Here is a 26,844-nt window from a genome sequence, read left to right on the forward strand (position 1 = left end):
TCAATGAATGAACAAAAAAAAGCGAGCCCGTCTATGGATGGGTTAGATTTACCAGCTGGCCAATATGTGGGTAGAATGTTTTGGATGACCGGGCTGGTGCACTCACAGACACGGATTTTCTGCAGTGGGGGAGCCCATTCATGGATCCACGGGTGGACTCTCGTACTGCTACCTAGATTACTTTGCACCAAAGTTCTGTAGGTAACCTGTTCATAATCTCCAGTTTCGGTTCTCAATCCGCAAAGATAGCAGATAGTCACGAATATAATACCGACAGCGAGTATGGGTATCTATCAGAGCGCCATGAGTACAGGTACCGTAACTCTGGTTTGTAACTAATAGCCACTCCTGAGTCCAGGGTCCCTCATCTCATCCCCTCACTTCACTGACTTGCCCCTCCCTCGGTAAGCTGTACGAAGGACAGAAAGTGGCCGACCGATCATACGTCCACCCTGCCGCGAAAAAAAGTTCATGAGTAAGCCCGGGGTGGTGAGGGAGGAAGCTGACTTTCAGTACGCAGGAATGATTCACTCCAGGGGACTCCTATCCCCAGGGGCTAGGGTAGAGGAAGTGTTGTAATGGTCGTTCGCTCCTTAGGCCTCCGTTTCTTAGGCCTCCATTCCTTAGTCGTTCATTGCTTAGGCTTCCGTTTCTTAGGCTTCCATTTCTTATGTAGTCGTTCGTTCCTTAGGCGTGCGTCTCTTATACAGGCTTCCGCTTCTTAGGCTTCCGCTTCTTAAGCGTCCGTTTTTTAGTCGTTCATTGCTTAGTCAGTTGTTCGGTCATGACGGTGGGAAACACTGGCCGCCTACCACCCCTCTTTTATGTCTTCTCTCGAGGCCTTCAGACTCTCTCCATAAAAAAATTGTTCATACCCTCCAACAGGAAGGGGGTTCGAGAAACGAGTTGCTATATACGACCGGACGGCGGAGGTCTGTGTGATGGAGGACGAATACCGGTACGAGTCGACGGTGGTAGAGAAGATGACGAAAGGGTGGAGGCGGACGATGGCGGGATGACTGGGGCGGATGTGGGACTGTGTGTGTCGCGCTGTTGAACCTGTCAGCAAGTAAAGCAGAAGCCGTGCAGGAAGGAAGGAAAGCTCACGCATCCCGCGCCAGTATTACTTATAGCTTGGTTACCGTAGGGAGATAGGTAGGACTTCCGTTCACCGGCAGCCCGAGGAACTCGTCCTCCACGTCCACTCCGCTTATTCGAACTTTGAACGTGCGAGGCGCTGTCCCAACTGGTTACAACACCCGCACGCAGCCGGATTGTGGGTGCTAACGAAGGAGGAAGAAGGCTGGGTGGTGTAAACATCTTTGGATCGATAGGTACCGATGGTGATTCTGTCGCTTCGGGGCGGTGGTGATGAAGGTTAGAGCTGTTCAGGCGGAGAGTGCGGAGTGCGGAGTGCGAAATGGTAATTCAAAGAGAGCGCGAGAGTGTGAATCTCTGTGCTTCCATGATGTATCGAAAGGGAGTTTTCTGTGACTTGAAGAAGTATATTGTGCTTGTTTACGAGCATATGGTTGCACCACAATTGGCGGCTAAATCGCATTCAGATAAGTTCGAAGGCAAAACAGATGTAGCGTCTGGTGACGGTAGCGTCGGGTCGAATCTTAGGGCTGAATCACGTGTTCGCTTCCGCTTCCACCTCTCCTTCCCGTCCTCGCTCTCTCTCTTTCTTCCACTCCACATCCTTCCCTTTCCCCCACTCCACATCATTCCCTTTCCCCTTCTCAACATCCTTCTCTCCTTTCTCCCAAAGACCTTCGGGTCGCAATCATTTCCTTTCCGCTTTGCTCATCCTTTTTTTTTTCTTTCGGTTTTTTCTCAGCTCATCGCCTACCGACGGCACCAACGATGACTTGGGTTCTCGGAAAAGCAGGATGGTACTCCATCACACCACCTACGGAGTACGCCCGCAGAGACATCTCTGCGAAGCGCGGCCGAAAACCCAACCTGGGCTGTGCTGCTTGGAAGAGGAGATGACGTACTCCTCGTTCGATCAAGCCTTCGGCGGAGTACTCCCCAATCTTTGGTTTGGAGAACAACTACTTCCTAGGTGATTCCCTGAAAGGGTGGGTACTCCATATTTCTTCCTATACAACGTCAGCCATGCTAATAAGACTTCTCGGAACAGTTGCGAACTCCTGCCGCCCGGAAGTGTGAATCCAAAGTTAGTGTATGGACAACAATGCCCATCTTCTCCAAGATGGCACACGTGGTTTTGCTACCTGCGATCACCCGACTAGTTGGGATACTTTCAGCCACGAGTCCACGAGAACCCGAATGCAAACTGCGCGGAGATCCCAATGCCAAAGACTCCACCATTTCTTGGGTTTCGCCTTTCCCACAGCCATTGCGTATGACTGTCAATTTGGATGAAGGTTTTTCCCTGAAGGCTTCGGCCTGATGGGGTTTTCCTTGCTGTTCGCAGCGAATAATATTATTCCCTGGCCGCTGTGCGAGTGAATGAAATTGTTCTATCGGTGTTGTCTTCTTCCGCAGTGGTGCGACTTCACCCTGGACTAGAAAGAAGCTGGTTCGCTCTCTGTCCCACTCCGTTGCGATATGTTTAGAGTCTAATAGACGAGGAGGAGAGGGGCAAATAGATGTCGATGGGGAGCGCATCGGGGGGCGGGCATACCTATGCGAAGAAACAACTTGTCTTGATCTGGTATGCTCTATGACGTAAGTACCCATGCCCCACAAGTACCGCAAACCATCAAACCGCACTAAATCATTCGGCGTGAGCTGTGACGATAGGGCATACCGATCCCTCCGGGTCCGAAGTATAGTACCGACAATTCAGAAATCGTCGCTCGGGTTTGCGGCTGTCAAATATAGGCTCAGGGACTCGTCAGTAGATGCGTTGGACGTCGGTGCTGGAGCCCAGGCTTTGAAGCATCATCCTCGTTCTCCAATTTATCCTCGGGAAAACACCCCTTCCACCCACAGCAGCAGCGGCAGCAACATGAGCTTCTTTCTCGGAAGATCGTCGGCTCCTCGTTATCACAGTGGCCTAGCTTCCGACCATTACTGTTACGTTCTCATCCCCCTCTTTATCCTCAGGACAACTTCCCTTCTACCCACAGCAGCGCCATGAGCTTCTTCATCGGAGGACCACAGGCTCATCGCTACCGCGGTGGCCCAGCTTCCGAGCTTTACCTCTACCTTTACGATCCCGATTTCGGCCAGGCATACCGTGCCTCAGGCCCTAAGAACGATACGCAGGCGACCGAAGCCACTACCACACTCTTGAGCAACAGCCACCTCCCTCCCGGTTTCATTCGGGTGCGAGAGTGAAATCCTAGAGCTGAGTGGATTGATACTCGAAAACACCGGCGCCGGAGGCTTGTGGCATCGGAGATGGATGCGGGAGCGTGGCGCATAGCCCCCCGCCAGCTGGGAGCCGAAGGAAGCAACTGGACAGTCTGGACGACTGGACCGCTGCGTGCGTTGGCGCGAGGCAGAGAGGGAAAGGCGGAAGATGCCGGTGGGGAGGAAGGAATGGGAGTGGAGACGGAGCGGCTGTGCGACGAGCTGGATGGAAGAATCGAGTTGATGGAGGAGGGATGACTGGAGCAGTGACGAAGGAAGCAACTGGACGACTGGGCCGCTGTGTGCACAGGCGCGATGCAGAGCGGTAAAGGCGGAAGATGCCCATGGGGAGGAAGGAATGGGAGTAAAGACGGAGCGGCTGTGCGACGAGCTGGATGGAAGAATTGAGTTGATGGGGGAGGGATGACTGGAGCAGTGACGAGGAGGAGGAGGATGTGGTTAGTGTAGATGTACATACTACACAAGGGATCGGAAGTGGTAGAGGCGGTATTGCGTGCCTAAATTATCCCGATTCTATGGAAGACGTGGGGCTGCGACGGCTATCTGCGGCCTGGGGAGGACTGTTTCCTCCCGACAAATCCATGTCTCGTTCGCTTTCGTCGTGATTGTGTCGAATCGTGTGGTGCTTCGAGATCCCGACTGCCCGACGAAGCTGGATAATCTACAGCCTCTACTTCAAGCGCAAAGATCCTGAGTCCTGACGGACTGGATATTACTGGCCCGTAGATTCTACTTGGCTACGGAATCAATCTGTACGACTAAACTGCTCACGGCTGAAAATGATGGCATATTTACACCTCAGCACATTACTTCTTCTCCAAGAGTATTTATCTCGGCCTAGGTATCTCATCGCAGGAGGTGGGCTTCTGGTAATGACCTGCATGCTACTCACGATAGCATTTCCGTGGATTACCATCTCCATTAGCACGATTTCACGATTTTGCGAGATCCCACCGCGACAGATCCGGGTGTTTCTCCGAATATGGTCGATTACGTATAAATACCTCCCGTACGGCTCTGACAAGGCTGAGTATACGGTAGACTTGAAGGATGCAAGAGTAGGTACATAGTTGCTATGGCGGAAGGATCATTGATATTTGTATCACAGAATGAGGAGTCTAGCACAGGAGAGAAAAACTGTTTGAGCCTTGAAAATTCCCGATTCTTCAGACGACGTCGTTACTACCAGTTACAAGCTACTGGCCAGCTATTTGATGCGTAGAGAGCCAAGCAGATACCCAGCTAGATATTGTCGGCGAGATGCTTCTCAAGCCTCTCCCTGTCGCGCAGAAGATCTTCCTCAGTGACACCCAACCACTCCTGAACAGCGGAGAGCACGAGCTCGCGGCCCTGCAGAACGCCCTCCTTCCTGCCGTGAGCGCGGCCCTGCTCGATGCCTTCCTTCTTACCACGCTCGTAAGCGTCGATGATCATGCGCTCGAGATCGATGGAGTCCCTTTTGCCACGCTCGTAAGCTTCCTTGAGGACGCGCTCGAGGGCGGCGTCAGTAATCTGGTGGTTACCGGTTGAGTAACCCGAGTCCGCTTGATGGCTGCACTCGTCGACGACGGCGGCGAAGTTGGAAGAAGCGAGAGCGGGGCGGGCCTTGTGCCAGTTGGCAGCAAAGACGGACGTTGGCAGGAGACTAGCAGCGAAGGCAGTCTTGGGCGACATGCCGCCAACGTCTGCATGATGGAGACTCCTGTAATTCGTGACGAGATCTGACAACTCGTGACCAGTCTGATCCATGCTGACGGCGTGGCTGTCGTGGCCACTGTGGAAGTTTTCGCCGGTAGCCTCCTTCGAAGTGGTCTCCTCCGAAGTGAATGTCTTGTTGGTTGGGAGGGGCTCCATCTGGATGGTAAGTTAGTCGCGACGTACAATCGGAGTTCGCGGGAATCACACCTCGAAAGTTCTTTTGAGGTGTAAAAGCTTTTTTTTGGAGGTGAGGGGGGGTTATTGTGATTGAGGAATGGAGAGTAGTTTGTGGGTACGGTGGATGGTTTCTGAAGTGTAGATGGGTACGGTGGATGGTTACAGAAGTGTAGGTGGATTGTACGTCAGGTAGGGTTGTATCGAGTTTAGATGGTTCTAGATAACACGACATTTCCGCATTCGGACAATCGAGAGATCTTTGGCTGCTCGTCTTTGATGGGTGAAGACTGTCAACACATATATCTGGCATGCCGCTAGTCTTCCACTATTCCCACTTTTCCACCGTGCCCATAGTCAAGAAACCAGGATAACTGCCTGGGAAAGTGATTCGGCGAGCGAACTGTAGCCTTTCTTGATGCTATGTTATTTTGATCGTGACTGTATGCTTGCCTTAAAAATTCTTCTGGTTATATCTCTGTACTGTCAGCGGGGCGGGAACGTGAAGAAAGAGCCTTGCTGCTAGACCAGCCCACGTGAACTGGATTGATACAGTTGGTGAGGCTCCTCAATATGACCACTGCCTTGCTAGGGTACTTCAACTGAATTGAGACAACCGATGACGCCCAATAGTATGAAAACGGCCTCGGAAGCATTCAATTGTATGGGGGTGTGCCCTCCCCACCTACAAAAGCTCTCATCCACCACCAATCCTCCCACTCTTTCCATCCATTCTTCCCATCAACCTTTCCGATCCACCCTTTCCATCGATCCTTTCCGAACTCATCCACAACCAAGAAGCGGCCTCCGACAACATCAATATGCAGATTCGTTTGTGTATTCTCCCGGTCCTCTCCGCCATCGCCGCGATGGTTTCGGCTGCTCCCCCGCCATCCTTCCAGGCCCCGGTAGTGTCTCCGTTATGGACAACAAGGCTATCAAGCAGACGACCCACAAGATCCTCGCCGAGTCCCACACCATCCACTTCCCGCACTTCGAGATCCCCGGTATCGACGACACCCAGACGAACCCGGAGAGCAAGTTCGACCCTACGCCCATCGTCCGTCCCAACCCGGCCTCCGACGTTAGCTTCAACTACTACAACTCCACCACGGATGTGAGTGCCGCCGCGTGGCTCTGTGAGCTCGTCTGCGAGACATCCTGGGCGTCGCTTACCTACACCGAGATCGACGGTCTCGTCGACAAGCTCGTCAAGTCCAAGAAGACTTCGTGGATGTAGAAGAACGACTGGGGCAGCAGGTGTACGCGCTTGCACAAGGTCAAGGGCGGTGAGCTATCGATCTGTAGAGAGTATGCTTGGAGCCTTCCCTCCGCAGCGCTTATTTGGGGCTCATTGGAGATCAAGAATAAGTGTGGACGCGATGGTATGATGCATAGGGCTGGTGGCTACTACCGCTTTATAGACAACGTGGAAATGAAGGGTGTGATTCATTAGATTCTGGCTGGCTGCTGAGGGTAGAGGGCTGGTGGGGGTGAGATTCGGAGGCCAATAAATTACTTGTTCCTCTACCTTTCTTTCTTTCTTTCTAGACGTAGGGAGGGTGGGAATTTCACCCTTCCCATGAGCTCTCTCTCCAGGTAGATACGGCAGCTGGAAGCGCCCTATGCAAGTCCCGAATTAGGCGTGACCGTGATGATTTCCTGAGATGTGCTGCAAAACAAGTGGATAGGTCGGTGGAGTGTGCCAATGAGAAGACTGAGGTTTGTATCATTTGTCTATTAACCAAACTATAGGCTACCTATACGACCCACTCAGTTCGACCTTCGCCATAGTCTAGATAGGCTGCATGCAAAAATAAACTGAAGTTCTCTTTCTCTCGGTTCGAGTATCACTCGCCATAGCGGAAAGTGGGGGTGTTGCATCGATCAAACCTAGGGGGACTAGGCTGCAGACGGGATGGGCGTCACGATAGCTACCTACCTCGTATGAATTATATGATCAAACAAGAGATCTCGCCGAGTATTAGCATGCGGCTTTCTCGCCCCAGGCCTCACTTCGCGCGTCACAGGGTATCACTACTCGACAGGCAAACGTTCGTTAAGTTAATTTGGACGGATAGCTTTGTGAGCTGCTGAGGCGCGGTGCTGCTGGTGAACGCATCGTGTGTGGCTAATCCCACCGGATCGATAATGTCCGCCGTCGTACAGCAGTTACAATTGCAGTGGCGGTGATGGTGAGTACGGAAGCTTTAACAAGCTTACGCACGGCAACTACTTCGATTGGAAACAAGACATGTTTATGTTCCTCGAAACATTCGACGCGCTCGAAATCGTGCTCGGCACGGAGAAAGAGCCTGCTCTCGACGACACGGACGAATCTCGCGCTGCGCACGAGCGATTCCACACCAGGTTCAGGCAAGCCATGTCTGCCCTCCGCTACTCGTGCACTCATGAAGTGTTGTTTATGCTTCCAACCGGCATCCGCGACCCAGTCGAGACGTGGCGGCTCTTGAGGGACAAGCACGACACTGCGGCGACTCTGCAGTGCCGGTTAATGCTTCTGGAGACTGCGGCCCCGGCCAAACGAGCCGGTACGAGATTTCTGCGACCGCCTGGTCGCCGCTCGCGCCCCGCTCCAGGGCACCGCAGAAAAAATCACGGACATCCACCTGATCAGATGCTTGCTTGATTCAATCTCGAAGGAATACGAGCCCATCGTCGACGCGTGTATGCTCCTGCCGGATAACAAGGCTACGCTCGAGCATCTATTCCGCCAGCTCCACGAGTTCGAACAAGACAAGATCCTTCTGAACGAGATCGCTGCCCAGCAGCAGTCGGAAAATCGAAGTGCCCGCAGAGCGCGACGAGGCCACCGCGGCAACCGTGCGCCATCCGGAATCGCCCAGGTCGTCTACCAATGCACGTACTGCGAGATGGATAACCACGCCACCGAAGAGTGTAGTCGCCGCGCAAACTCGCGGAAACACGCTCGCAGCGACGACGATGACTACTGCCACTACTGTGTCGAGCCAGGCCACATTCAGAAGGACTGCCCAATGAAGACGAGAGCCAAAGGAATCCGCAGGCTCGCATCCCTTGACCACCATGTCTAGCCGAATAATCGCAAACGAGCTGAACGGAGAGCTCTATCTTCTCCTTCTTCTTCTTCTTCTGGCCAACGGTCACTGCAGTGCGGATGACTCCTGCGGTATTACAAGTAATTTGGCGGTCGAGGCGAAAGAGAGAGTTGGGCGAGGCCGGCAACATGTTTTCACTACGAATTTTAATCGAGAGGTTGAAGAGGGGAGAAGGCTGTACTTTGGCGGATGAGGCGAGCGAGAAGGGGTTCGCCAACGAGAAGTCAATATCGAAAATACGAAGATCTGGGGTGGAGAACCTTTCTGCAAACATCCGAGCAATACTATCTGAGAACACCACCGGTTCGCGAAACTGCATCCGTTCTTGCCATACCTACGCCTGCCAGTGTTCCATCCGATCCAGACGACTTCCGCAGCCCGCAGCTTGCTTCCCATTGCAAAATACGTGAACCATGATCTCCTGTCGGCGATATCGAGGCTCGTGCCTCGGAACATCGAATTGAGCAGGCGATACCGCAGCTTGAGATGGAAGAATCATCCGACGCACCGATTTGGCGGCGAGGGGAGTGGAGTAGAGGGGAAGGTTCCTTGCCCGGGTGAGATATCCTTTGTACTCTGAATACTCTTGAGGTTTCCATTGTTCAAGCCACCTACCGGGCCGCCGGGGTAGCGACGGTTTTTATTTTATTCAGTGTAGCACTCGATATCACTCGGCAGTGTCTATCACGTGACAGGTCTTGAGCTGGGAAGTCGCACGTCCCGGATGTTTGTCGGCGACTTGATGCTCACCTTGACGGGTTGCGTGTGTACGTTCTCAGAACTCGATGCGGAGCTCGAAAGCCTCGAGACCGACGATACCGCCGGATTGAACTTCTAGGATAAGGCGAAGTGGGCCGCGAAGGAAAAGTACACCGCGAAGCTGCTGGGCTTCCTGCAAATGCACAAGCAGTCCCTGGTTCTGTTTCTGTCGATCAATACAAAGTTTGTCGAACTCCTGCTCCGCATCCCACTGCGTCTTTTTTTTTACGGAATTTTCGCTAATTCTAGAGTTCAGCGGATCGGTACAAGAGATGCAACGAGACATGGCAGAATTTAAGCAACTGTTGTCCTCCGTATTACAGGCGATTCCCGACCTCGCAGAGCGCATGGCGACAGTCTCGGTGCCGATATACCACGACTCGGATCTACGCGCGGCCCGTGCGCACGCACCCGCGGATCCCGACGTAAATGTCAACACGATACGTTCCTGGGCGTCGATCTTCAGCACGGAGACCTCGAGATCACTCCGCCGAGTCCTGTTTGACCGGCGTCTCGGCCAGCCTGCGATGTACGGCGAGAGACCACTCCTGAACTCTTCGAGCAGCACCGTCCACACCGCACGTACGGGAGATTCAAACGACACGGACACGGACACGATCCGTTCCATGACATCGATCCGCACCACGGACGCCGTCAGGTCGCGCAGATTCACCTTCGACCGGTGTCTCCGCAGCACGCGCGTGTACCGGATGTCGTTCCGGAACTCGTCGAGCAGCGCGATCGTGACCGAGCACACGCTGGACTCGGCGTTCTCACAGCTCTTGGGGCTGAGCTTGGCGCAGATCTCGAACATTTCGGTTATCAGACTCCCCGTGTACACCGTCGAGCTGAGCAACGGCTACGTATACGACGAAGCGCAGGCGAGCGCCGTGAAGGACGTTAGCATACCGGCGCTATCGCTTAACCGTACCCCCGCCTCGGTACCGAAGATCTTCGCCGGAAAAGACTCGGACTCGGACTCCACGATTTCCGCCGTGAGAAGCACAATCACCAAACGATATCGGCGTGCCTCGGCACTCGGCCGGCAGTAGTTCTCGCGGTCACGTCCGTTGAGCTTAGGAAGGCAATCCATGGTCCCCACATATAGACCCGCCTCGGCATCAGATCGTCGACGGTTCTCGCTGTTGAGCTCGGTATTTTTCACCTGGAAAGCGCCCCCTATCGATACCGTCAGCGTGGCGTACGACGATGAATTACTGTACTAGTTCCTGAGCAGGCGGCATTTCACACTCCTCATTTCGATTTCGGACTCGGCCTGTGGTGGGCACTCAGAGAGTACCGGTATCGACGGGAAGCAAGGTGATGGGGTCATCGAGTAACTCCTAGTACAAATGTATTTAGAGTGTTTTTTTGTTTATCCGTGCTAGGTTTTCATTAGGAGTAATTGGGAGTATAAAAAATAAAAGTCCGATATCCATTATTCAGCCAGTACACAGTCACAATCTCATCGCTCGGGGGTGGGCGGAAATGCATTGAAGCCAAGGTTTTACTCATGAAATGTTGCCGTCTCGGAATGCTCGACATCCAACTCGCTCACGCGGCAATGTGATAACAGGCAGGTAATAGATTCCGCCACATTGTAGAGTAAGTAGGTAAGTAAAACGAGCCTCCATCTATGTAGCCCTCAATATCCGCCCACTCCTAATTGCAGCCTTCTATTCGTCCATCCACTCGCTAACATAGCCAGCATCCTCCTGATCAGAGTCGGTTTTAACCTCCTTCTTGACGCTAACCGCCCTATTCCTCAAGGGCTTCTTCTTGACGACAATCTCGACCTCGACGCTCGCCTCCTTTTTGACCTTGACGTTCCTGCGCGTATTCATCTTCTCGACCATCTCGGCGTACCCCGCAACGCCATCCTCCTCATTCTTCTCCTTCTTTACCTGCACCTTCTTCTTCGCAACCCTCTTCGCCGTCGGCGACATCTTCAGCTTCTCCGGCGCAGGCACGGGGTACGCGCGCATGCTCCTGAGGAACAACTCCCACGTGACCGTGCAGCCGCACGGGAGGCGCCACAGCTCGTCATTCGGCTCTTGGGACCCTGTTTCCATCCTTCCGTTACAACCATTCTTTACAGCCCGCGCAGGAGGGGGGGGAGGAGGGAGTGCGACTCACGAGAAGAAGCAGAAAACATCATAGGAGCAGCCATGATCGCGCGCTCGACGCAGAACTGGTCGACCAGGTGCCCACAGAACATCGACCAGCTGGTCGAGGGGCCGTTGCTACCGCAGGCAGTGGGGTCGTGGCAGGCGCAGGTGCGCTCCGCCTCGAGGGCTAAGTCGAGAGTCATGTCTGAAGTGTCGGCCTCGGCGGCAGCGGTGGTGGAGGAGGAGGCGCGGGACATGGTTGCAGCAGGTGGGGATGAGTGGTGGGAGGTGGGAGGTTGAGGGGATGTACGAGGTTTTAGGTGTGAGTTGTTGCAGCGTGGGTTTAAAGTGTGCGATATGTGGGAGTGGTAGGGAGAGGAAGTAGGTGGCTTTATTCGCTAGCGGTGTGGCGGTGGCATGCGTGATGCATAGTGAATCACTCGTGTTGGACTCGATTTACAATAAGAAATGTTCCGGCGCAGCAGACGTGGCGAAACCCCTCCGCCAACCAACACAATCTCGTCAGTATAATCGATAGGTTTAGAATATTTACTTGTTTGTTTACACGATGCTAGTGTAGGAGGAGGAAGTTTGCGCTTTATTTTTGGTTTAATCATCGATTGCAATCCACCCAACTAGATCATGGCAGTACACACTGAAACATTCAGCGATGGCTAAGTCTATAGTGTATAGGCTATACGCAAAATAACAATAAAACAGAAGAAAAAACAGTTTCGCGCAACAGCCCAGGGAAACCCACGTGTGGGCTTGTAGTAGTCCCGATGCTTGATTAGTATCACATGGAGGAAGCCATTAAGACAAGGTGACTCACTTGTGACGATAGGCGTGAGACTATCCACTTCATGTAAAGACTGAACCCCCTTATCGCTCTTCAGCGATGTAGAAGCCGACGATTCCTCTGCGCGTACATCGAGTTAGCGACTGGCTGGTGCTGGATGGTCCGGAGTATCGGTGTCGACAACCATAGAGAAGTAGCCGAACAACTAGACCTTGGAAGAGGCAGTGCTCGAGCGGCGTGGGGCCGGGGCGTTGTAATTCAACTTGAGGAACATCTGTCAGGCGGCCATCACGAAAACAATGAAGATGAAGCTCACAATCAGGTTAAAGATGAGCGTCGTCTGGTCGGAGACGCTGCAGTAGCTGAAGTGAGGCACTTTAACTACCACAATGCCAAAAAGAGCGTCGAGAAGCATCGTCACCAGCACAAAGCCAGCGAAGAGCCGAGTCATGGTGAAAAGTGGCTGCATTTGTGTATTCGGTACTGTAGGTTTGCTGACAGAGTTTTGCGGGAGTCGAGGCTGGTTAAAAGGCGTGGAGATGAGAAAGTGTTTGCTGGGGATCGGTGTGATCTTTGATGTAGCAGGTGAGAAAGTGTTTGTTGGGGATCGGTGTGATCATTGATGTAGCGGGTGAGAAAGTGGATGCTGCTGTGTGGGCGGCAAACGAGAAGCCGGGTCACAGAAGTGCGCTGTCGAGCAACCTAAAACGTCGAGTTGCTGCTTTCTCAGTGTGCAAGCCACCCACCCCGCTTTGCCGCTAGTGCGTATCACCTTTCGAATCTCCGACACCTCGACTCCCTCTCGCGGGCACAGCTGAAGACACCTAGGGACCGCAAAGGTTTGCCCTTCTGTACATCCGAGACTCATAGTTTATTTGCGTGTCGTTGCACAGCGGCTTCTGGTCTCGGATGGGTTTTACAATGTGAATTTCGTGCACTGGTTAAAGAAAACCACCTTGACTTCTACCGTCATCTATCATCCATCAAAGCTATCTGGTCTAAGAAACGTCTCATTCTCCGTCCTTACCTTAGGACTCGTCACTCTCTACGTGTGGCGAATCCCGTCGGTAGCGGTAAACTTGACGGGCATGATGATAATGTAAAACCGTTCTTTGATTGTGCTTCTGTCATGACTGGGCAAGACATTTAATGACCGTGCTAGTGATGCCTCGTGTTGTTAATGGCTTCCACTCGACCACTCTTACGGAGGAATTCAAATCCAATATTCCCTTATTCAGCTATGATATTCCCCTATTCTACTGAGACTCCCTTATTCGACTGAGACTCCCTTATTCGACTGAGACTTTTACATACAGAGTAGGTTACGTTTGTTTTCACCGTTGGAAAAACAACGGACCTGAGCAAACCAAACAAACTTCGTTATCTCCCCTTCTTCCACTGCATTCGCTGACGCTCGAATTCAAGCTTTCAGGACTAGGAGGTCTCAGCCAAGCAGAAATACATATCGAAACGAAAAAGAACACAAAAAGATCCCGAGTGAAACAAAATTGAGAGAATGTAGTAGCTAACAGGGTGTGAAACAAAAGACCTAGAAAACTGCAGTAACTGTGCCATACTGCCAGTTATACCAATGCAATCCATCGCAACTAGCTTCAACAAACGTATCAAGCAATCATGAAACAATCCACGTAGTAGTACTACCTCAACTTTTGTGACTTCTATTGGGCCAGATTCCCGCAGGTTACTACTAAACAATCATCAGTACATGTACATAACAGATAATGATCGTTAAAGGAATACGTACTTTAAGCATGGGGGTAGCATCTCAATATGAGAACGAAGACCACGAGACCCTGCATGGCCGGGCTCGGCAAGCAAGCGATTCTCGTTAAGAATCTTACTCGCTTCCGGGCCGGGCAGGGTCGAGTCTCGCGAGCGTTTGGATCTCACCAAGAGTCTTACTAACCGCCAGACCCAGCATGGCCGGGCCCGGCAAGCAAGCGATTCTCGTTAAGAATCTTACTCGCTTCCGGGCCCGGCATTGCCGGGTCTGGCAAGCATTCGGATCTCATCAAGAGTCTTACTAGCTTCCAGACCCGGGCTTCACATTGGATACCTACGTATCCATCATGTAATTTCTAGCCGCCCATTGTAAACCGAAATCAAACACTGATCGTAGACTTGTTGCGCAAAGTATTCGTCGTCGTACTGGGTGCCGTGCTGGTAACCGTGTGAGTCAGGCATGTCATTGAGGCTGCCAGGTGTCTCGCGCCTGCGGAAGTTCAGCATTAATTCGCATACAACTACATCTTGGAAGGATGCACTTACTTGGAGATCTCCGCCCCACGCTTCTTCCGGCCCTTCTTGGAACTTCACATTGGGTTCACAAACCTGAACACATAGGCATTAGTATCTGGCATTCAAATCGCAATTGAATTATGACGGTAAATACCCAACATGGCTTGCCAATAACCTCGTGCATGGTCGAAGTTAACCATGTACGAGCACCTCACCCGTGTGGTGTGGAATGGCAGAATGAAGTCTTGACTACTTCTCCCTTCGCCCCCAATTGGCAGACTTGACGGCCTCGCCCTGGATTTCGTAGACATCGGAAGCCTCCGTGACGGTGGATGATTCCGCCGGAACCGACAGCAGCAACAATTCGACGTTGCCGATCTTTGTTGTGGAAAGCCGCTATGGGAGACGGCGACCGTGAAGAACTACATATGCGCATTAGTGTGAGAAGGCGGTTATTTTCTGAACTGTAAACGTACCTGTTGTTTTGTTGTTAATGATTTTTTGCTACTATGAGCTGAATTGAGAAGAGAGTTGGTTGTGAAGGAATGGAGGGGAGTTGGTGGTAGAGGAAAGGAAGGATAGATAGGATAAACTCCGAGGGTTTAAATAGGAAAACCCAAATCGATCCACGTGACATTCCCGCCTCAAAAGACCGTGCACGCACAATTTAACGCAAAACACGCACAAACCTGAAACAAGTTAACCCACGTGACTTTCACCGTCTCAAAAGAGCCACACACGAATCAATCCACGTGATAATCTCCCTTTCGTAAGAAGCCGCCAGTAATCCACTCTAGAGGCCTGTTGAACCACAGCGCCGAGGGCTTGCATCCTTGAGACAAATTATACATTACGTACCTAGTCGCGGCGTGCTCATGTTCACACCCTCCACAAGGTTCTCGCAGCACATATCGGAAATCACCACGATAACACCCAATTCAAGGTCGCGTAGTACAGAGCGCTTCCGTCTACCGAATATACATACTTCGAGGTCAGGGTGGAATAATCCAGCTGAGTTCATCGTTCCCTATGCTTCTTCACGGCTAACAATATTCTCTGGATTCACTTCAGGTACGAGAACTATCCGAGCGAGGAGGCATAAAATCACCTTTCGCAAACGCACGGTGGGAGAAAAACTACAGTCAGACAGCATTCACCATGCACCAGATCACATCGAGATAGAAAGGTAGGAAGGTAGCGGAAGAATCAGTTTGCCTCCGAATCTCACTCCACCAACCCCTCACCCTCAGCGTTCAGAGTAAATCTAATGAATCACAGTCCTCAGGTAATTAGAATCCGCAAAGGCCAGGTAGCCACCAGCCCTATGCATGAACTGATTTCCGCACCTATTCCTAATCTCCTTGCCGGCCCACGCAACCGCGGGGCAAGGGATTGCCCAACCCCCCCTGCCACACAGCGAGAGCTCGCCGCCCTTGTACCGTTGCAAGCGCGTGCACTTGCTTCCCGTATGATTTTCCTGGCCACAGGTATTCTTCTTCTGCTTGGAGACCTTCCAGACGACGTAGTCAATCTCGTCGTAGGTTGGAGACGCCCAGGAGGTCTCGCAGACCAGCTTGCCGATCTCACCTGCCGAGGTGTAGTAGTTGAAGGTGCTGTTGCAGGATGGGTCTGGGTAGATGACCGGCGCAGGATCGTGTTTGTGCTCCGGGTTTGTAATAGCGTCGTCGATGCCCGGGATCTCGAAGTGCGGGAACTCGATCATGTGGTATTTGTCGGCGGGCTCGTTGACCGTGTTGATGGACGTGGCCGAGACGCTGCCGGAGCGTGGAAGAATGCCGGAAGGAGCAGCCGAAACTACCGCGGCGATGGTGGAGAGGATCGGGAGGATACACAAGTTGATCTGCATATTGATTGTTGTAGTCTGTAAATGTTGTCTTTGGTGATGCTTCGAGAAGGAGGGTCTTTAGCGATATCTTCGGAAGGAGGGAAGGATTGGATTGTCGAATATGGATTGGTTGGGGATGGGAGCTTTTATAAGGGGAGCAGGCAAAACCGCCGATAGGCACTTGAATGCATTCAAAGGAGTTATCCAGGAGTGATCATAGAATGTACGTGATCGTTATCAGTTGTGTCATTCACATTGGAGGGTGCTACCTAGCTAGCATGGCAAGACTCTTCCGTCATGTTCCTGCCTCCGTAGAGGCTACGGAAGAGTGCTCAAGGCAAGCTCTCCTCTCGGCGCCTACTGCTGCCGGGCTGGCAGGGCATGTAGAGCAGCTTTGTTCGTCCAGCCATATCTACTGTCAGCTATGCTGCGCCCATCCCACGAATACAACACGCAGAACTAGTATTTCCGACTCCTTGTTGCCATCAGACCCTATATAGCTCCGTAGTAAATAGTAAACTTCGAAAATCTTAGCAAGATAGCATCGAGAACCGGTTACCGCCATTCCTCCGCAATTCCCGCCCCGCCGACTCACTGATCCGCATGCGCAGACACTTTATCACTGGATCGTGGTGTTGAACTCAACGTAGCTGGCAACAGCGTCGAACTTGTGGGTATGCGCTGCGTGAAAAAACGAGAACAAGTGAGAAATCACATCTCGGGTGTCCCGCGGGAGTGGTTTAACCAACGGCTGACCGAACGACCGAAGTGTGGGAACCCTCGCAGCCAGCGGTCGGTGACAGCGAGGTGGAAACGGATAGTATATGTCTGCCATGATCTGAGTACTAAGTTCGAATGCAGTGATGATTAAACAACCAAAACCGAGCGAAATGTTCGGGCGAGTGAGTGTACATGCGCAGCCGAGAAGGCGAGAGAATGGGGGATAGACGTCCGGCAGGTTCGAGGCCTAGGTTTACGAAATGCTCTCGACCCACCGGCGGCTCCGGTGGAACTTGCGGTATCAGACCTTTCACCGCGAACCTGCGTCCGAATAGGCCGATGGAAGGAGCTCTCACGTAGGAGGACCGGATCGATTATTCGGTGGAGCATGTATATAGAGATGCTGTCCGATCTGACGATACGTCCATCTGTCTATCTCCGTAGATGGCAAGCCCTCGTTCCCTCTCATTCAGACTTGAGTCCTTCTGTCTATCTTGTTTGGTCACCAGGAGGTCCTCCTCGCGAGTTATCAAGCATCGGTTGCAAACACTTCGTTGGGACTCATTATGAGTGCGGGGGGTAGTGGGGCGGATGGGATCAACGACTGGGGGAAACGCTGCAGATACAGGTTCATGACAAGCGATGACAGGGTTTCCGAATGGAGATGGAGGTGGGATATAGAGTGCAGTGAATGGAGAACGATGAAGATACGGTATATAATCGAAAGAAGGGGGTGCTCTATATAGACAGTAAAAGCTAGAGCTTCTGGTGTGGAATCTGGACTGCTAGCCACATAACGCCCAGCCCCAGGCCAATCTTAAAAATTTGACAAACAAGCACGTGATCAATCAGCAAACAACCAACGCGTGAAAAACAACACACAATGTTGTAATTGAGAGAAGAACTTGACATGATTGACGAGTCGAATGAGAAAGACGAGTAAAAGAGAGGCTGCTTTTGAGCAAGGAAACTACTGCTCTGTCTCGTTACTACTCTAGGTATGATACTGAACGCCTTCAGCGGGCGCTCCCGACTATTAAGACACACCGCCCCACATCCAGCCCACCCGCTGCAATGTGTAGGTCTTATATCTCCCCCATCGCCGCCACCGACCCTTCGGAAGCGGCCCCTAGCCTAGCTCTGGAGGGCGTTCGCGCTTGCGTCTGCACCTTCAACGGCTCCGCCGCCTGCGGTAGTACTACGCACATCCATGGCTCGCCAATCGCGATCCGAAACCGGCTTCCCAGTCACTCTGATGATACATGTAAGAATGCAGTCCTATCCATCCCCAGTCCGCGGTGAACCACTCGCTCTCCGGCTCCTAGTCACCAGCATCGTTTTCGAGCAGTAACCGCACCACATCATCGTGGCCATTCTTGGCTGCCCAGTACAGCACCGTCGACCCTGAATCCGTTGTTGCCTTGATGGAGGCATGGCGATCGAGCAGTAGCTGCACTACATCTCCGTGCCCATACCGGGCCGCAAAGTGCAGCGCCGTCCAACCGACATAGTCCCTCGCTTTGATACTGGCGCCATGGTCGAGCAGCAACTGCACCACGTCGCGGTGACCGTGCGAGGCAGCCCAGTGCAGCGCCGTCAGAGCGGAGCTCGTCATTACCCTGATGGCGGCGCTGTGGTCGAGCAGCAGCCGCACAACATCCCCGTGATCGTATCGCGCCAAACAGTGCAGCGCCGTCCAGCCGACTCCATCCAACGCCTCGATGATGGCGCCGTGATCGAGCAGTAACTGCACGACATCGCCGTGGCCGCGCTCGGCTGCACAGTGTAGCGCTGTCCACCCCGCACCACCCAGGGATGCAATCTTTGCGCCGTGCTCCAGCAGCAGTTGCAATACCTCAACGCGGCCGTACTCGGCCGCCAAGTACAGTGCCGTCAAGCCGTTAATGTTTTTTTGCTTCTATCGTGGCGCCGTGCCCGAATAGTAGCTGCACTAACTCGCTGTGACCGTGCTCAGCTGCAGCGTGCAATGCCGTATCCGAATCCTTGTTCCGTGAGTCCACATCGACACCCAGGGTCGCTATGTGCATTTCGACGGCAGCGGTGTCTCCGTCGGAAGCTGCGGCGTGCAGCAGAGAAACCAGCTGACGCTTGGGTGTTGACGCATGCCGGATCCTGGTGGCGAAATCTGTGCCACTGTTCCGCAGCCGTTGAAGTGGCTTCGTAGAGTTTTTCGCGGCCGTGTCGAAGTTTCGACGCGCCGTCGCTCCGTCACCGCTGCTCCCCTGTACTTCATCGTATACGTCACCGTTATTCAGCTCCACAGAATACACGGGAAGTCTGATAACCGAAATTTTCGAGATCTGCGCTAAGCTCAGTCCCGTGAGCTGCGAAAACCTCGATCCCGCCGTGTCGACGGTTCTGACTGAGGCAGTCGAATAGTTCCTGAACGCCCTCCTGTACACGCGGGTCTCGCTAAGACTCCGCTCGAACATGAATCTGCGAAAATACTTCTTGGTTGCCGTGGTAAGGAATGAAGCAGCCCCGGAACGGATCGTGTTAGCGTCGGCGTTGTCTGTAGGTACTGTGGCTGTTTCCATGCGCTTCGCGAGGCCCGGGATCGATTGTAATACCGTTGCTAAAAGCTGCTTCAATTCGGCCATGTCTTGCTACATCTCCTGTGCCGAGCCGCTGAAAGCTACCATCAACAAATTCCCACACCTAGACATGTCGTGGCCAAGGCGGAATGACAACAGAGACCTACCTTGTGTACACAGACAGGAACAGATTCAGCGAAGCCTTGTGCATCTGAAAGTTCTGCAGTATCCTTATGATATTCAGATCCTTTGCCGCCCACTTGACCCTATCCCAAGCGCCTAGCCGGCCCCGTCGCCATTTCCATCGCCATCGCCGGCAGTCCCAAGCCCTCCAAGTTCCATGTCCAGCTCGGAGAAGGCGCACACGTAGCCTGTCAGGGTAACCATTAGGTCCTCAACATAGATCCTCGACTTGCGGTCTGTGTTCTGCTCGGCAAACGTGACGACGAAGTTCTCGAGCTGGAGGAAGATGGCGTGCAGTGCGCTGACCTCGATGAGCACGTTGCGAACGGTGCTTGGAGCGTCAGTGACCCCGGAAAGCAGCCGGATTATTACCGGCGCGACTCGCAGTAAGCCCACAACCGCGGCGGTGATCGTGAGAGACTCCATTTTCGGAAGAGATGGTTTGGGGAAAAGACGTTGTGGATGACGTTAGCGGAGCCGACGACTCCCCGCACTAGATGAATGTCGCGATGTTCTTCCCCGCAACCGCCAGGCCCGTGCTACCACATGTTTCCTTCAACTCGACGTGGCAACTCGCAAGCTGTCTGCCTCGCGTCTGCTCGCCAATGCGCATCCGAGGAAACCTAAAACTAGCTGCACCGCCCCGTATGTAGTCAACTCAACGACAATAAGTAAGAACTGCATTCCCATCGGCAGTCACAAGCAGTAACTGGCTGTCTGGTGCAATGGACGGTCCACTTACCTGGCCTCCCCTCCCGCCAGTTTGAACACATAGTATCACCCGCCCGTCATCCTACCCGACTACCTACCTCATACGCAACATCCTCCCGGGCTGTTCGACCCGATACCGTACGTAGTGAACGACGACTTTCGCCTGCCGATTGTCGGCTGCCGTCTCGTGGTCTTTGGTCTGCGGTCAATGGTCAGATCTGCTCGTCAAGGACGAAAAGACGGGATCGACAAGCTCGACAAGCTCGACAGCCGCAGAAAGCGTGGCCTGGCTGTATACCAGTAGTAGATCACGACGGCGTAGCTTTTTGTATGTACAGTACATACTTCTCACTCGTGCCCGAAAGTTAAACGGCAGTCTGCGAGTACACAGCGGATTCTCGTGGACTGCGTCGGCGGAAAGATGTTTCCAAAGCTTGCTGGTGATGTTGGTCTTGATTTGATACACGGACCTGGTTGCTGGGTATTCCCCCGCAATCCTCTAGAGTGGCCAAGGGTGCTACATAGTCACGCTAAAGTACCCCGGGGAAAGTCTTGATTTAACGTGTCTACAAAGCGGGTTGCAGTCGCAGAGGCCGGGATCACTTCTCCCCTCGATCGTCGTTGATTTCTTACGTACGAAATGGCAGCCTGGGGGCGGGCAGCATCAGTACTCAGTGCCCGACACACTGTGTACGCCGACGGTCGAACAAGAAGTGACGTTTGCCATGTTTGCGCCCGGTAGACACGTGCAATTCCCCGCCATGCCCGGAATCCTGCAGCGATCGCCGTCCCCGCGAAGCTGGGTCGAGTCCGCCAAGAGGTAGCTACCGCATCTAGGTGAGACGCACTGAGGTGACGAGACGATGACGCAACAATCGCCAGCCGCACTCCTGATGCAGCGACGCGCGCATACTACAAAGTAGAGTAGAGTCGATTCGCCATGATCTTGATGGTTGGTCGTTCTCGTCGTTCTCACTAGGTGTGTACGGTACGGTGTGTGATTGGAAATCTCCATGAGTGCGGAGGTGCACTGCAGTCTGCGCTGCGATCTGCATGCCGGATTGGTCGCTTTAGCGATGCGCACACTGAACTTGGTGGGTGTGCACCGGAGACATGTAAACAGGCATGCTGAATGGCTCTGTGGACTGTAAGATTTCGGCTCGCTATCGGCGGTGAGAACCGAAGGACAAAGGTCGGAAGGACTCTCGAGTGGTCGGGCGCAGAATGGATATTGAAGAGCTAAAGACCGGAGGGGCCCTTATAGTCAACGTTGGGAATGCAAAGGGTGAAAGAGGCCGAGTACCTACGAGTCACAAGAGAGAAAAGAGGACGAGACTAGAAATGGACCACCGATAATTCAGGAAGTCCCACACACGGAAGAAAGCGATCCCATGACGATGGACGATGAAACAGACTGAAAGACCCGCCGGCAAAATAAACAAGAGCACTCTGGACGTTTAAACCCACCGAATCTGGTCTAGCCAGGCCGGCGAAATTTCGCCGCTCGTGCATCTGCCATGCCCGCCGTTTCCGCTATGTCCCACAATGTCCAGGCGGCGCGAGACATCAATTCCATAGCTATGCTGCATCGCCATGCATCTAGACCTGTGCCTCTCACCGGAGACGAAGTCCCAGTTCCCGAACAAGCCCTGAGAGTCCATCTATTTCTTCCCGGTTTCGTTTGCAGCAGGGAGCTCGTATGCGTCCTGCGATCATCTGCACATCTGCACATCTGCCAATCTTTCGAGACGAAAGGAGGACAGCTCTGTAGTAAGACAACATCCACCTGCTCGGTAGTCCGCCTCATCTATCGGTCCCACTCGACACTCGCGGGGATCTCCCATCACAGCCTCCGCCTCAAATCGTGGCCAGATTGCGATATAAAGATCCCTCTCCCCCTCTCCGATCATCAAGCTCACAGACATCCTGGTACATTCATCCAACAACACGCCGAAAGAACCAACCAACCAACCAACCAACACAAAACCAAAAACAATGGGCCAATGCATGGTTTGCGGTTGTTCCGACCAAACCGGAGATCCCTGTCAGTCGTGCGGCCATTCGCATGTATGTCCGCCGCCTCCGCCTCCTCCGCCCCCTCCACCGTGCCCGCTCCTTCCTTTCTTCGGATGCGGAGCAGTCGTTGCTGACGTCTGGCCCCCGTAGGGAAATTAAATCTCCTTCGAGTCTTCGACTCGCTCGACATGCTTGACTTGGGGTGGATTGGGGGCAGGAGGACTGTGATTTCTTGATTTGGGGTTTCGTTATGGTATTTCGGTACGTGGTATGTACCGGTATTCAAGGAACAGTTGAGCAAACATTCCGTGGCATCAGTGATGCATCACAGCAGTAATTCCAATCGTTACGCAGATGGCAGATTGCAGATGGCATGTGCAGAACCAGAGTAGTGGGCGGGTGGTGCTTCGGAGCGAGACCGTCCATTGAAGAACCGAGATCCGGAGGGGCCCTCAGCCGACATTGGTAGAGATAGGTTATGACAGCCTACGGGGATGAAGAAAGTCGAGCACAAGTCACAGGACAAATCAAGTCACCGGCAAAGCAAACAGGCCATGAAAGCAATGATGAAAATAATATTGATGGACGATGAGAGAGACAGACTGACCCGCCGGCAAAATAAACAAGAGCACTCGGAACGTTTAAACCCACCGAATCTGGTCTAGAAAGGTCGGCGAAATATCACCGGTCGTGCATCTGCCATGCTCGTCAGTCCCGCTGTGTCCCACACCATCCAACCCAACTTACAGTAGTGGATGGAGCACACCGCTGCGGTTGTTAGAGTTTTACGGTGGCGGCGTGGGTGGTGGCGGTGGAGCTGGAGCTGGAGGTGGAGGTGGCGCTGCTGCTGGCGCTTTGTGCTCGAAATCGGTGGTCGACGGTGGACGCTTTGAGGAGCGGCTGGTGAGGCTTCGAGCTGCCCAGCGGCCCAGAGCAACGTATGCACCTAGACCTATGGCAATGGCTGCAGAAATACCAACCAGCGGGTACTACTGACGTAACCCCGGAAGGTTGTATCTTCGAAGAGCCATCTACATAATATGGCTCTCCTCCGCTGCCTACAACGTTCGGTGTCACTCGATCCGACTAGCCTCTCATCCTCCTATGTTATCAGATCCTACATCTATCCTATACATGCTCCTCTCCCGGTGGTGGCAGACGACAGCTAAGTACCCATGGCTTCCGAGGGTGTAGAGTCCGAGATGGATAGAGTGTAGGTACCGAGGTGTGGATTGGAAGAATTGGCATACAGAGGAGGAGGGGGCAGGTCTTGCTCATGCCACATCGAAAATGCTGCCCACTGATGGAGTGTGCAGTGGGGGGAGGGTAAACCAGTGAAGCCTTCCGCTGTGGGACCCAGCTGAAACCTACGTCTTGGCCGACGGTTTCTATCCCTGCACTGACGGACCTGAGAGGGACCTACTGTCAAGATGTCGGGGACCCGGGTGGGACCAGCTGCGATGACCAGTTTTACCATGTGCGAAGTGGTTTGTTTTGATTTCGTTTGTGAGCGGGAACAGTCGACGTACGAGCGATGAAAGTTAGCCCCACCGAATCTGGTATAACTCGGTCGGCCAAATTTCGCCGAACTCAGGTATATATAGTAGGGTCGTCTGCCTGTCTGTTGGTCTTATCATCTGATTTGTTCTTGTTCGTCGCGGTTATCTTTCTCGTTCAATGTGATTTTTCATTGTTTGTCTTAACCTCGACCCCCGAGCTTCTAAAATTTCCTGAATACCACAGAGGTCAACTTTATCGCTCCCCGTCAGTCCTTCCTTCCTCTTTCATTCCTCCTTCACTCTTCCCTTCATCCCTCCTCTGTTCCTTCCTAATAACACTTCCTTCACTCTTCACAATCATACCGACAACTGCATCCTTAAGGAAGCACACCACTCAAGCTCAGCGGGAAACTTCAACAGCGAAGCCAACTTCACCGACTCCATCCTTCCTTCCTTCATAACGCCGTAGCGGAGCGATAGATGAGCTGTGGGCGGCAGAAAACGGATGTGGTTTGTAGCCACGATGGCGGGGGTCCAGAGAGTCCTCTCTCTTGTCATCTCTCATTCACTTCTCTCTTTTATCATCCACCGAATCGACTGTCACTATCCATATCTCCTCTCGTTCATCTCTCTTCAACATCTACCAAATCGAAAATTAACCCCCATATCTTTTATCTCTTCTTCACCCTTTCCCGTCGTCTACCGAAAAGATCATAAACCTCTATATCTCCTCTTCTTCTCTGTGTGCTCTCCTCTCGACCCGTCGCTTTCCGGCCTAGATAGGCATTAGAAAAGAGCCCTTGAAAATACCCCATCTAAGAGGAACCGACTCCCTCCTGGCTTCCTAACAACACCATCTTCAGTCTTCACACTCATATCGACAACCTCATCTGTAAGCAACTCCATCCTGCCAATCTTTCCCTCCCGTACTTCTCACCACCAATATATTCTCCTCGATACCTCTTCTTCTTCCAACAAATATGTTAGTTGCGGTGGTAGTATCTACGAGGTTCAACATAGCTGAGTCCTTTTTCTCTTCATCCCTATCGTAAGTGGCCACATTTTCTCAGCGTCACCTCTCACTCGGGATTTTGCTGATTTAGAGCATAGGACATCCCGATGGATATCGATCTAGACTCGTTACATTCATCACCGCACAGGCGGCGCGCACTGAATCTATCACCACCTTGGTCCAGAACCCGGACGGTCGATGCTTAGCCATCGAACAACAACAAAAGAAACTCCCCAGGTGGGAATCCTGGGCTTCCCTTTCCAACCCAGCCAACTCGCAAGAGCTGGTAAGCGACTACGAGAGCCGCCCGTCCGGCCACGTCATTCTCAGTGAAATATCTTTTTTCCAGTTATTTATTTGCCTCTTTATCGCCTTACTCTGCATTGACGCTTTAGTCACCTTTCTTTGCACTTTTTATGCTTGATTTGACTGTACGCTTCGGGGCGAAGTTCATGTGCCGGGCGATCCTAACCCTCGCCCTTACACAGGCCCGGGTACCCGGTGGCATTCAAATTCACTCGGGTGGAATAGGATAAGGCGGGAGCAAGCAAAAACGGGACGGACGGGCCGATCCTAGAGTTCCCAGGAACGTCAGACGTGGAAGGAAAGCTCCGCCAGACTTGGAGGAGGAAGAGAAGGAGTCCAAAGAGAGGCAGGAGGAGAATGAGGAGGAGGAGGAGAAGCAGGAGGAGAATGAGGAGGAGGAGTAGTCCGAAGAGAAGGAGGAGGAGGAGAAGGAGCAGGAGCAGGTTACTATGTCCGTTCCCGGTGCGAGGAAGTAAGAAACGAGGATATGTAGTATGTTCTTTGTGCGATTTCCTATGTTATTTTTTGGTAGGCATTGATCTCTCCTACCACTCCACAGCACCTCTATTTACTATTTTCCACAAAACCACAGAACCCCCCAGACACCATGAAAATCGACTCCGCAATGCTGGCGCTCAATCCAGACCCTCCCCACCGCGTGATGCGCCCATACCACCCATACTGACACCCCCGGAACTCCTGACCCTCCCGCCGATCCCGCCAATCCCAGCAAGCATCATCAGTACCTCCCAAAGCCCAAGAAAACCCCAAGCCCACCAGCACTATCCGTCGCATAAAGACCACTCTGAAATCGACCTAGATGATGAGTTCCGCTGCGCTGCGTGCAAGCAGCCGCTGGACCCCATCATGCACTCGCACGAGTCGGATTTCGGGTGTGGATGCGAGGGTACGTAGCTATTCCATCCTGCTGATAGACAGGAGGGGGTGCTGAGTGGTATGGTGTGGGGTAGATATCCAGCGGAGAAAGAAGCAGCAGCGTACCAAAGCGTGGGTGGACTGGGCGTTCGTCGACGATGGCCCCGCTTCCGCTTCCGCCTCTGACGACGAGGAGGGTGAGGAGACATCCGCCTCCTCCTCTTCCGAAGAAGAAGAAGTCACAGACCCCGCCCTCACAGCTGAGCACACGCGCTACGCCTCCTCCTCGGTATCTGGCGACGACGAAGCCACAGACTTAGCCCTCACCGTCGTGCGCGCTCGCTACGCCACCCGGCAGGCAAACGTGCACCTGACATGCACCAAGCGCCGCTACATCGCCACGCGATACACCATGCTCGCGATGCGGGGCGCGCTAGAAGAGTGGGAGCGCCTGCGGAAGCGGAGCATACACGCGCGGATCGGGATCTTGATGAGGCTGAGATGAAGTATAAGATCGCGAGAAAGAAGCAAGAGGAGGCCGAGGAGAAGTGTGGAAGCAAGTTACCGGAGTATGTGAAGGAGTACGAGATCCCGATTCTATGCGAGGATGGGAGCTGTAACGATTGGGTGTGTAGGGATGATAGGCATGCGTGTTAGCGGGAGGGCGGATGGGGGAGAGGGCAGAGGGCAGTTCGACGATGTGGGGAAGGCGTAGATAACCTTCTATATTATCTCCGCCGAACTCATGCTGCTCATTATCCTCTTCTGTCATCTCTTCTAAGTTGTAAGCATGCCTTCCATAATATTTTATCCTGTTCACGATTCTCAGCAAGGAGCCAGCAGTAGCTATCTTCGAGAGCGGCTACCATTATACCGT

At 53.0% G+C, this 26,844-nt stretch overlaps 9 protein-coding genes across 9 annotated transcripts; 4 read left to right on the plus strand and 5 right to left on the minus strand.

The window, feature by feature from the left end:
• Nucleotides 1-4,590: 4,590 nt before the first annotated feature.
• On the minus strand, nucleotides 4,591-5,202 carry BZA05DRAFT_422421 (uncharacterized protein; the record flags this gene model as incomplete). The annotated part of the gene is made up of 1 exon (XM_051485789.1): nucleotides 4,591-5,202. One exon carries the CDS (start codon nucleotides 5,200-5,202, stop codon nucleotides 4,591-4,593), a length of 612 nt encoding a protein of 203 aa, XP_051335261.1.
• A 940-nt stretch (nucleotides 5,203-6,142) lies between these two features.
• BZA05DRAFT_422422 (uncharacterized protein) lies at nucleotides 6,143-6,460 on the plus strand (the record flags this gene model as incomplete). The annotated part of the gene is made up of 1 exon (XM_051485790.1): nucleotides 6,143-6,460. One exon carries the CDS (start codon nucleotides 6,143-6,145, stop codon nucleotides 6,458-6,460), a length of 318 nt encoding a protein of 105 aa, XP_051335262.1.
• A 1,014-nt stretch (nucleotides 6,461-7,474) lies between these two features.
• On the plus strand, nucleotides 7,475-8,294 carry BZA05DRAFT_449043 (uncharacterized protein; the record flags this gene model as incomplete). Its single annotated transcript, XM_051487314.1, has 2 exons — nucleotides 7,475-7,772; nucleotides 7,831-8,294. The coding sequence occupies 2 exons, from the start codon at nucleotides 7,475-7,477 to the stop codon at nucleotides 8,292-8,294; spliced, it is 762 nt and encodes a 253-aa protein (XP_051335263.1).
• A 748-nt stretch (nucleotides 8,295-9,042) lies between these two features.
• On the plus strand, nucleotides 9,043-10,303 carry BZA05DRAFT_461959 (uncharacterized protein; the record flags this gene model as incomplete). The annotated part of the gene is made up of 4 exons (XM_051487694.1): nucleotides 9,043-9,081; nucleotides 9,157-9,260; nucleotides 9,334-10,072; nucleotides 10,130-10,303. 4 exons carry the CDS (start codon nucleotides 9,043-9,045, stop codon nucleotides 10,301-10,303), a joined length of 1,056 nt encoding a protein of 351 aa, XP_051335264.1.
• A 450-nt stretch (nucleotides 10,304-10,753) lies between these two features.
• Nucleotides 10,754-11,442, minus strand: BZA05DRAFT_449045 (uncharacterized protein; the record flags this gene model as incomplete). The annotated part of the gene is made up of 2 exons (XM_051487315.1): nucleotides 10,754-11,139; nucleotides 11,214-11,442. 2 exons carry the CDS (start codon nucleotides 11,440-11,442, stop codon nucleotides 10,754-10,756), a joined length of 615 nt encoding a protein of 204 aa, XP_051335265.1.
• Nucleotides 11,443-14,072: 2,630 nt separating this feature from the next.
• Nucleotides 14,073-16,110, minus strand: BZA05DRAFT_422426 (uncharacterized protein; the record flags this gene model as incomplete). The annotated part of the gene is made up of 8 exons (XM_051485791.1): nucleotides 14,073-14,217; nucleotides 14,274-14,315; nucleotides 14,497-14,621; nucleotides 14,720-14,757; nucleotides 15,102-15,211; nucleotides 15,367-15,379; nucleotides 15,488-15,507; nucleotides 15,590-16,110. 8 exons carry the CDS (start codon nucleotides 16,108-16,110, stop codon nucleotides 14,073-14,075), a joined length of 1,014 nt encoding a protein of 337 aa, XP_051335266.1.
• A 2,457-nt stretch (nucleotides 16,111-18,567) lies between these two features.
• BZA05DRAFT_190635 (uncharacterized protein) lies at nucleotides 18,568-19,668 on the minus strand. Its single transcript, XM_051479409.1, has 2 exons — nucleotides 19,532-19,668; nucleotides 18,568-19,458 (listed from the first exon to the last, which is right to left on the minus strand). The coding sequence occupies exon 2, from the start codon at nucleotides 19,428-19,430 to the stop codon at nucleotides 18,711-18,713; it is 720 nt and encodes a 239-aa protein (XP_051335267.1). The 5' UTR covers nucleotides 19,431-19,458; nucleotides 19,532-19,668; the 3' UTR covers nucleotides 18,568-18,710.
• Nucleotides 19,537-20,378, minus strand: BZA05DRAFT_190640 (uncharacterized protein). The gene has a single exon (XM_051479410.1). The coding sequence runs from the start codon at nucleotides 19,971-19,973 to the stop codon at nucleotides 19,644-19,646; it is 330 nt and encodes a 109-aa protein (XP_051335268.1). The 5' UTR covers nucleotides 19,974-20,378; the 3' UTR covers nucleotides 19,537-19,643.
• A 1,166-nt stretch (nucleotides 20,379-21,544) lies between these two features.
• On the plus strand, nucleotides 21,545-22,639 carry BZA05DRAFT_190686 (uncharacterized protein). Its single transcript, XM_051479411.1, has 2 exons — nucleotides 21,545-22,325; nucleotides 22,425-22,639. Exons 1-2 carry the CDS (start codon nucleotides 21,776-21,778, stop codon nucleotides 22,508-22,510), a joined length of 636 nt encoding a protein of 211 aa, XP_051335269.1. The 5' UTR covers nucleotides 21,545-21,775; the 3' UTR covers nucleotides 22,511-22,639.
• Nucleotides 22,640-26,844: the final 4,205 nt, after the last annotated feature.

The sequence above is a fragment of the Tricharina praecox genome (assembly GCF_024521635.1).
Source record: "Tricharina praecox strain CBS 144465 chromosome Unknown BZA05scaffold_37, whole genome shotgun sequence".
Taxonomy (NCBI): domain Eukaryota; kingdom Fungi; phylum Ascomycota; class Pezizomycetes; order Pezizales; family Pyronemataceae; genus Tricharina; species Tricharina praecox.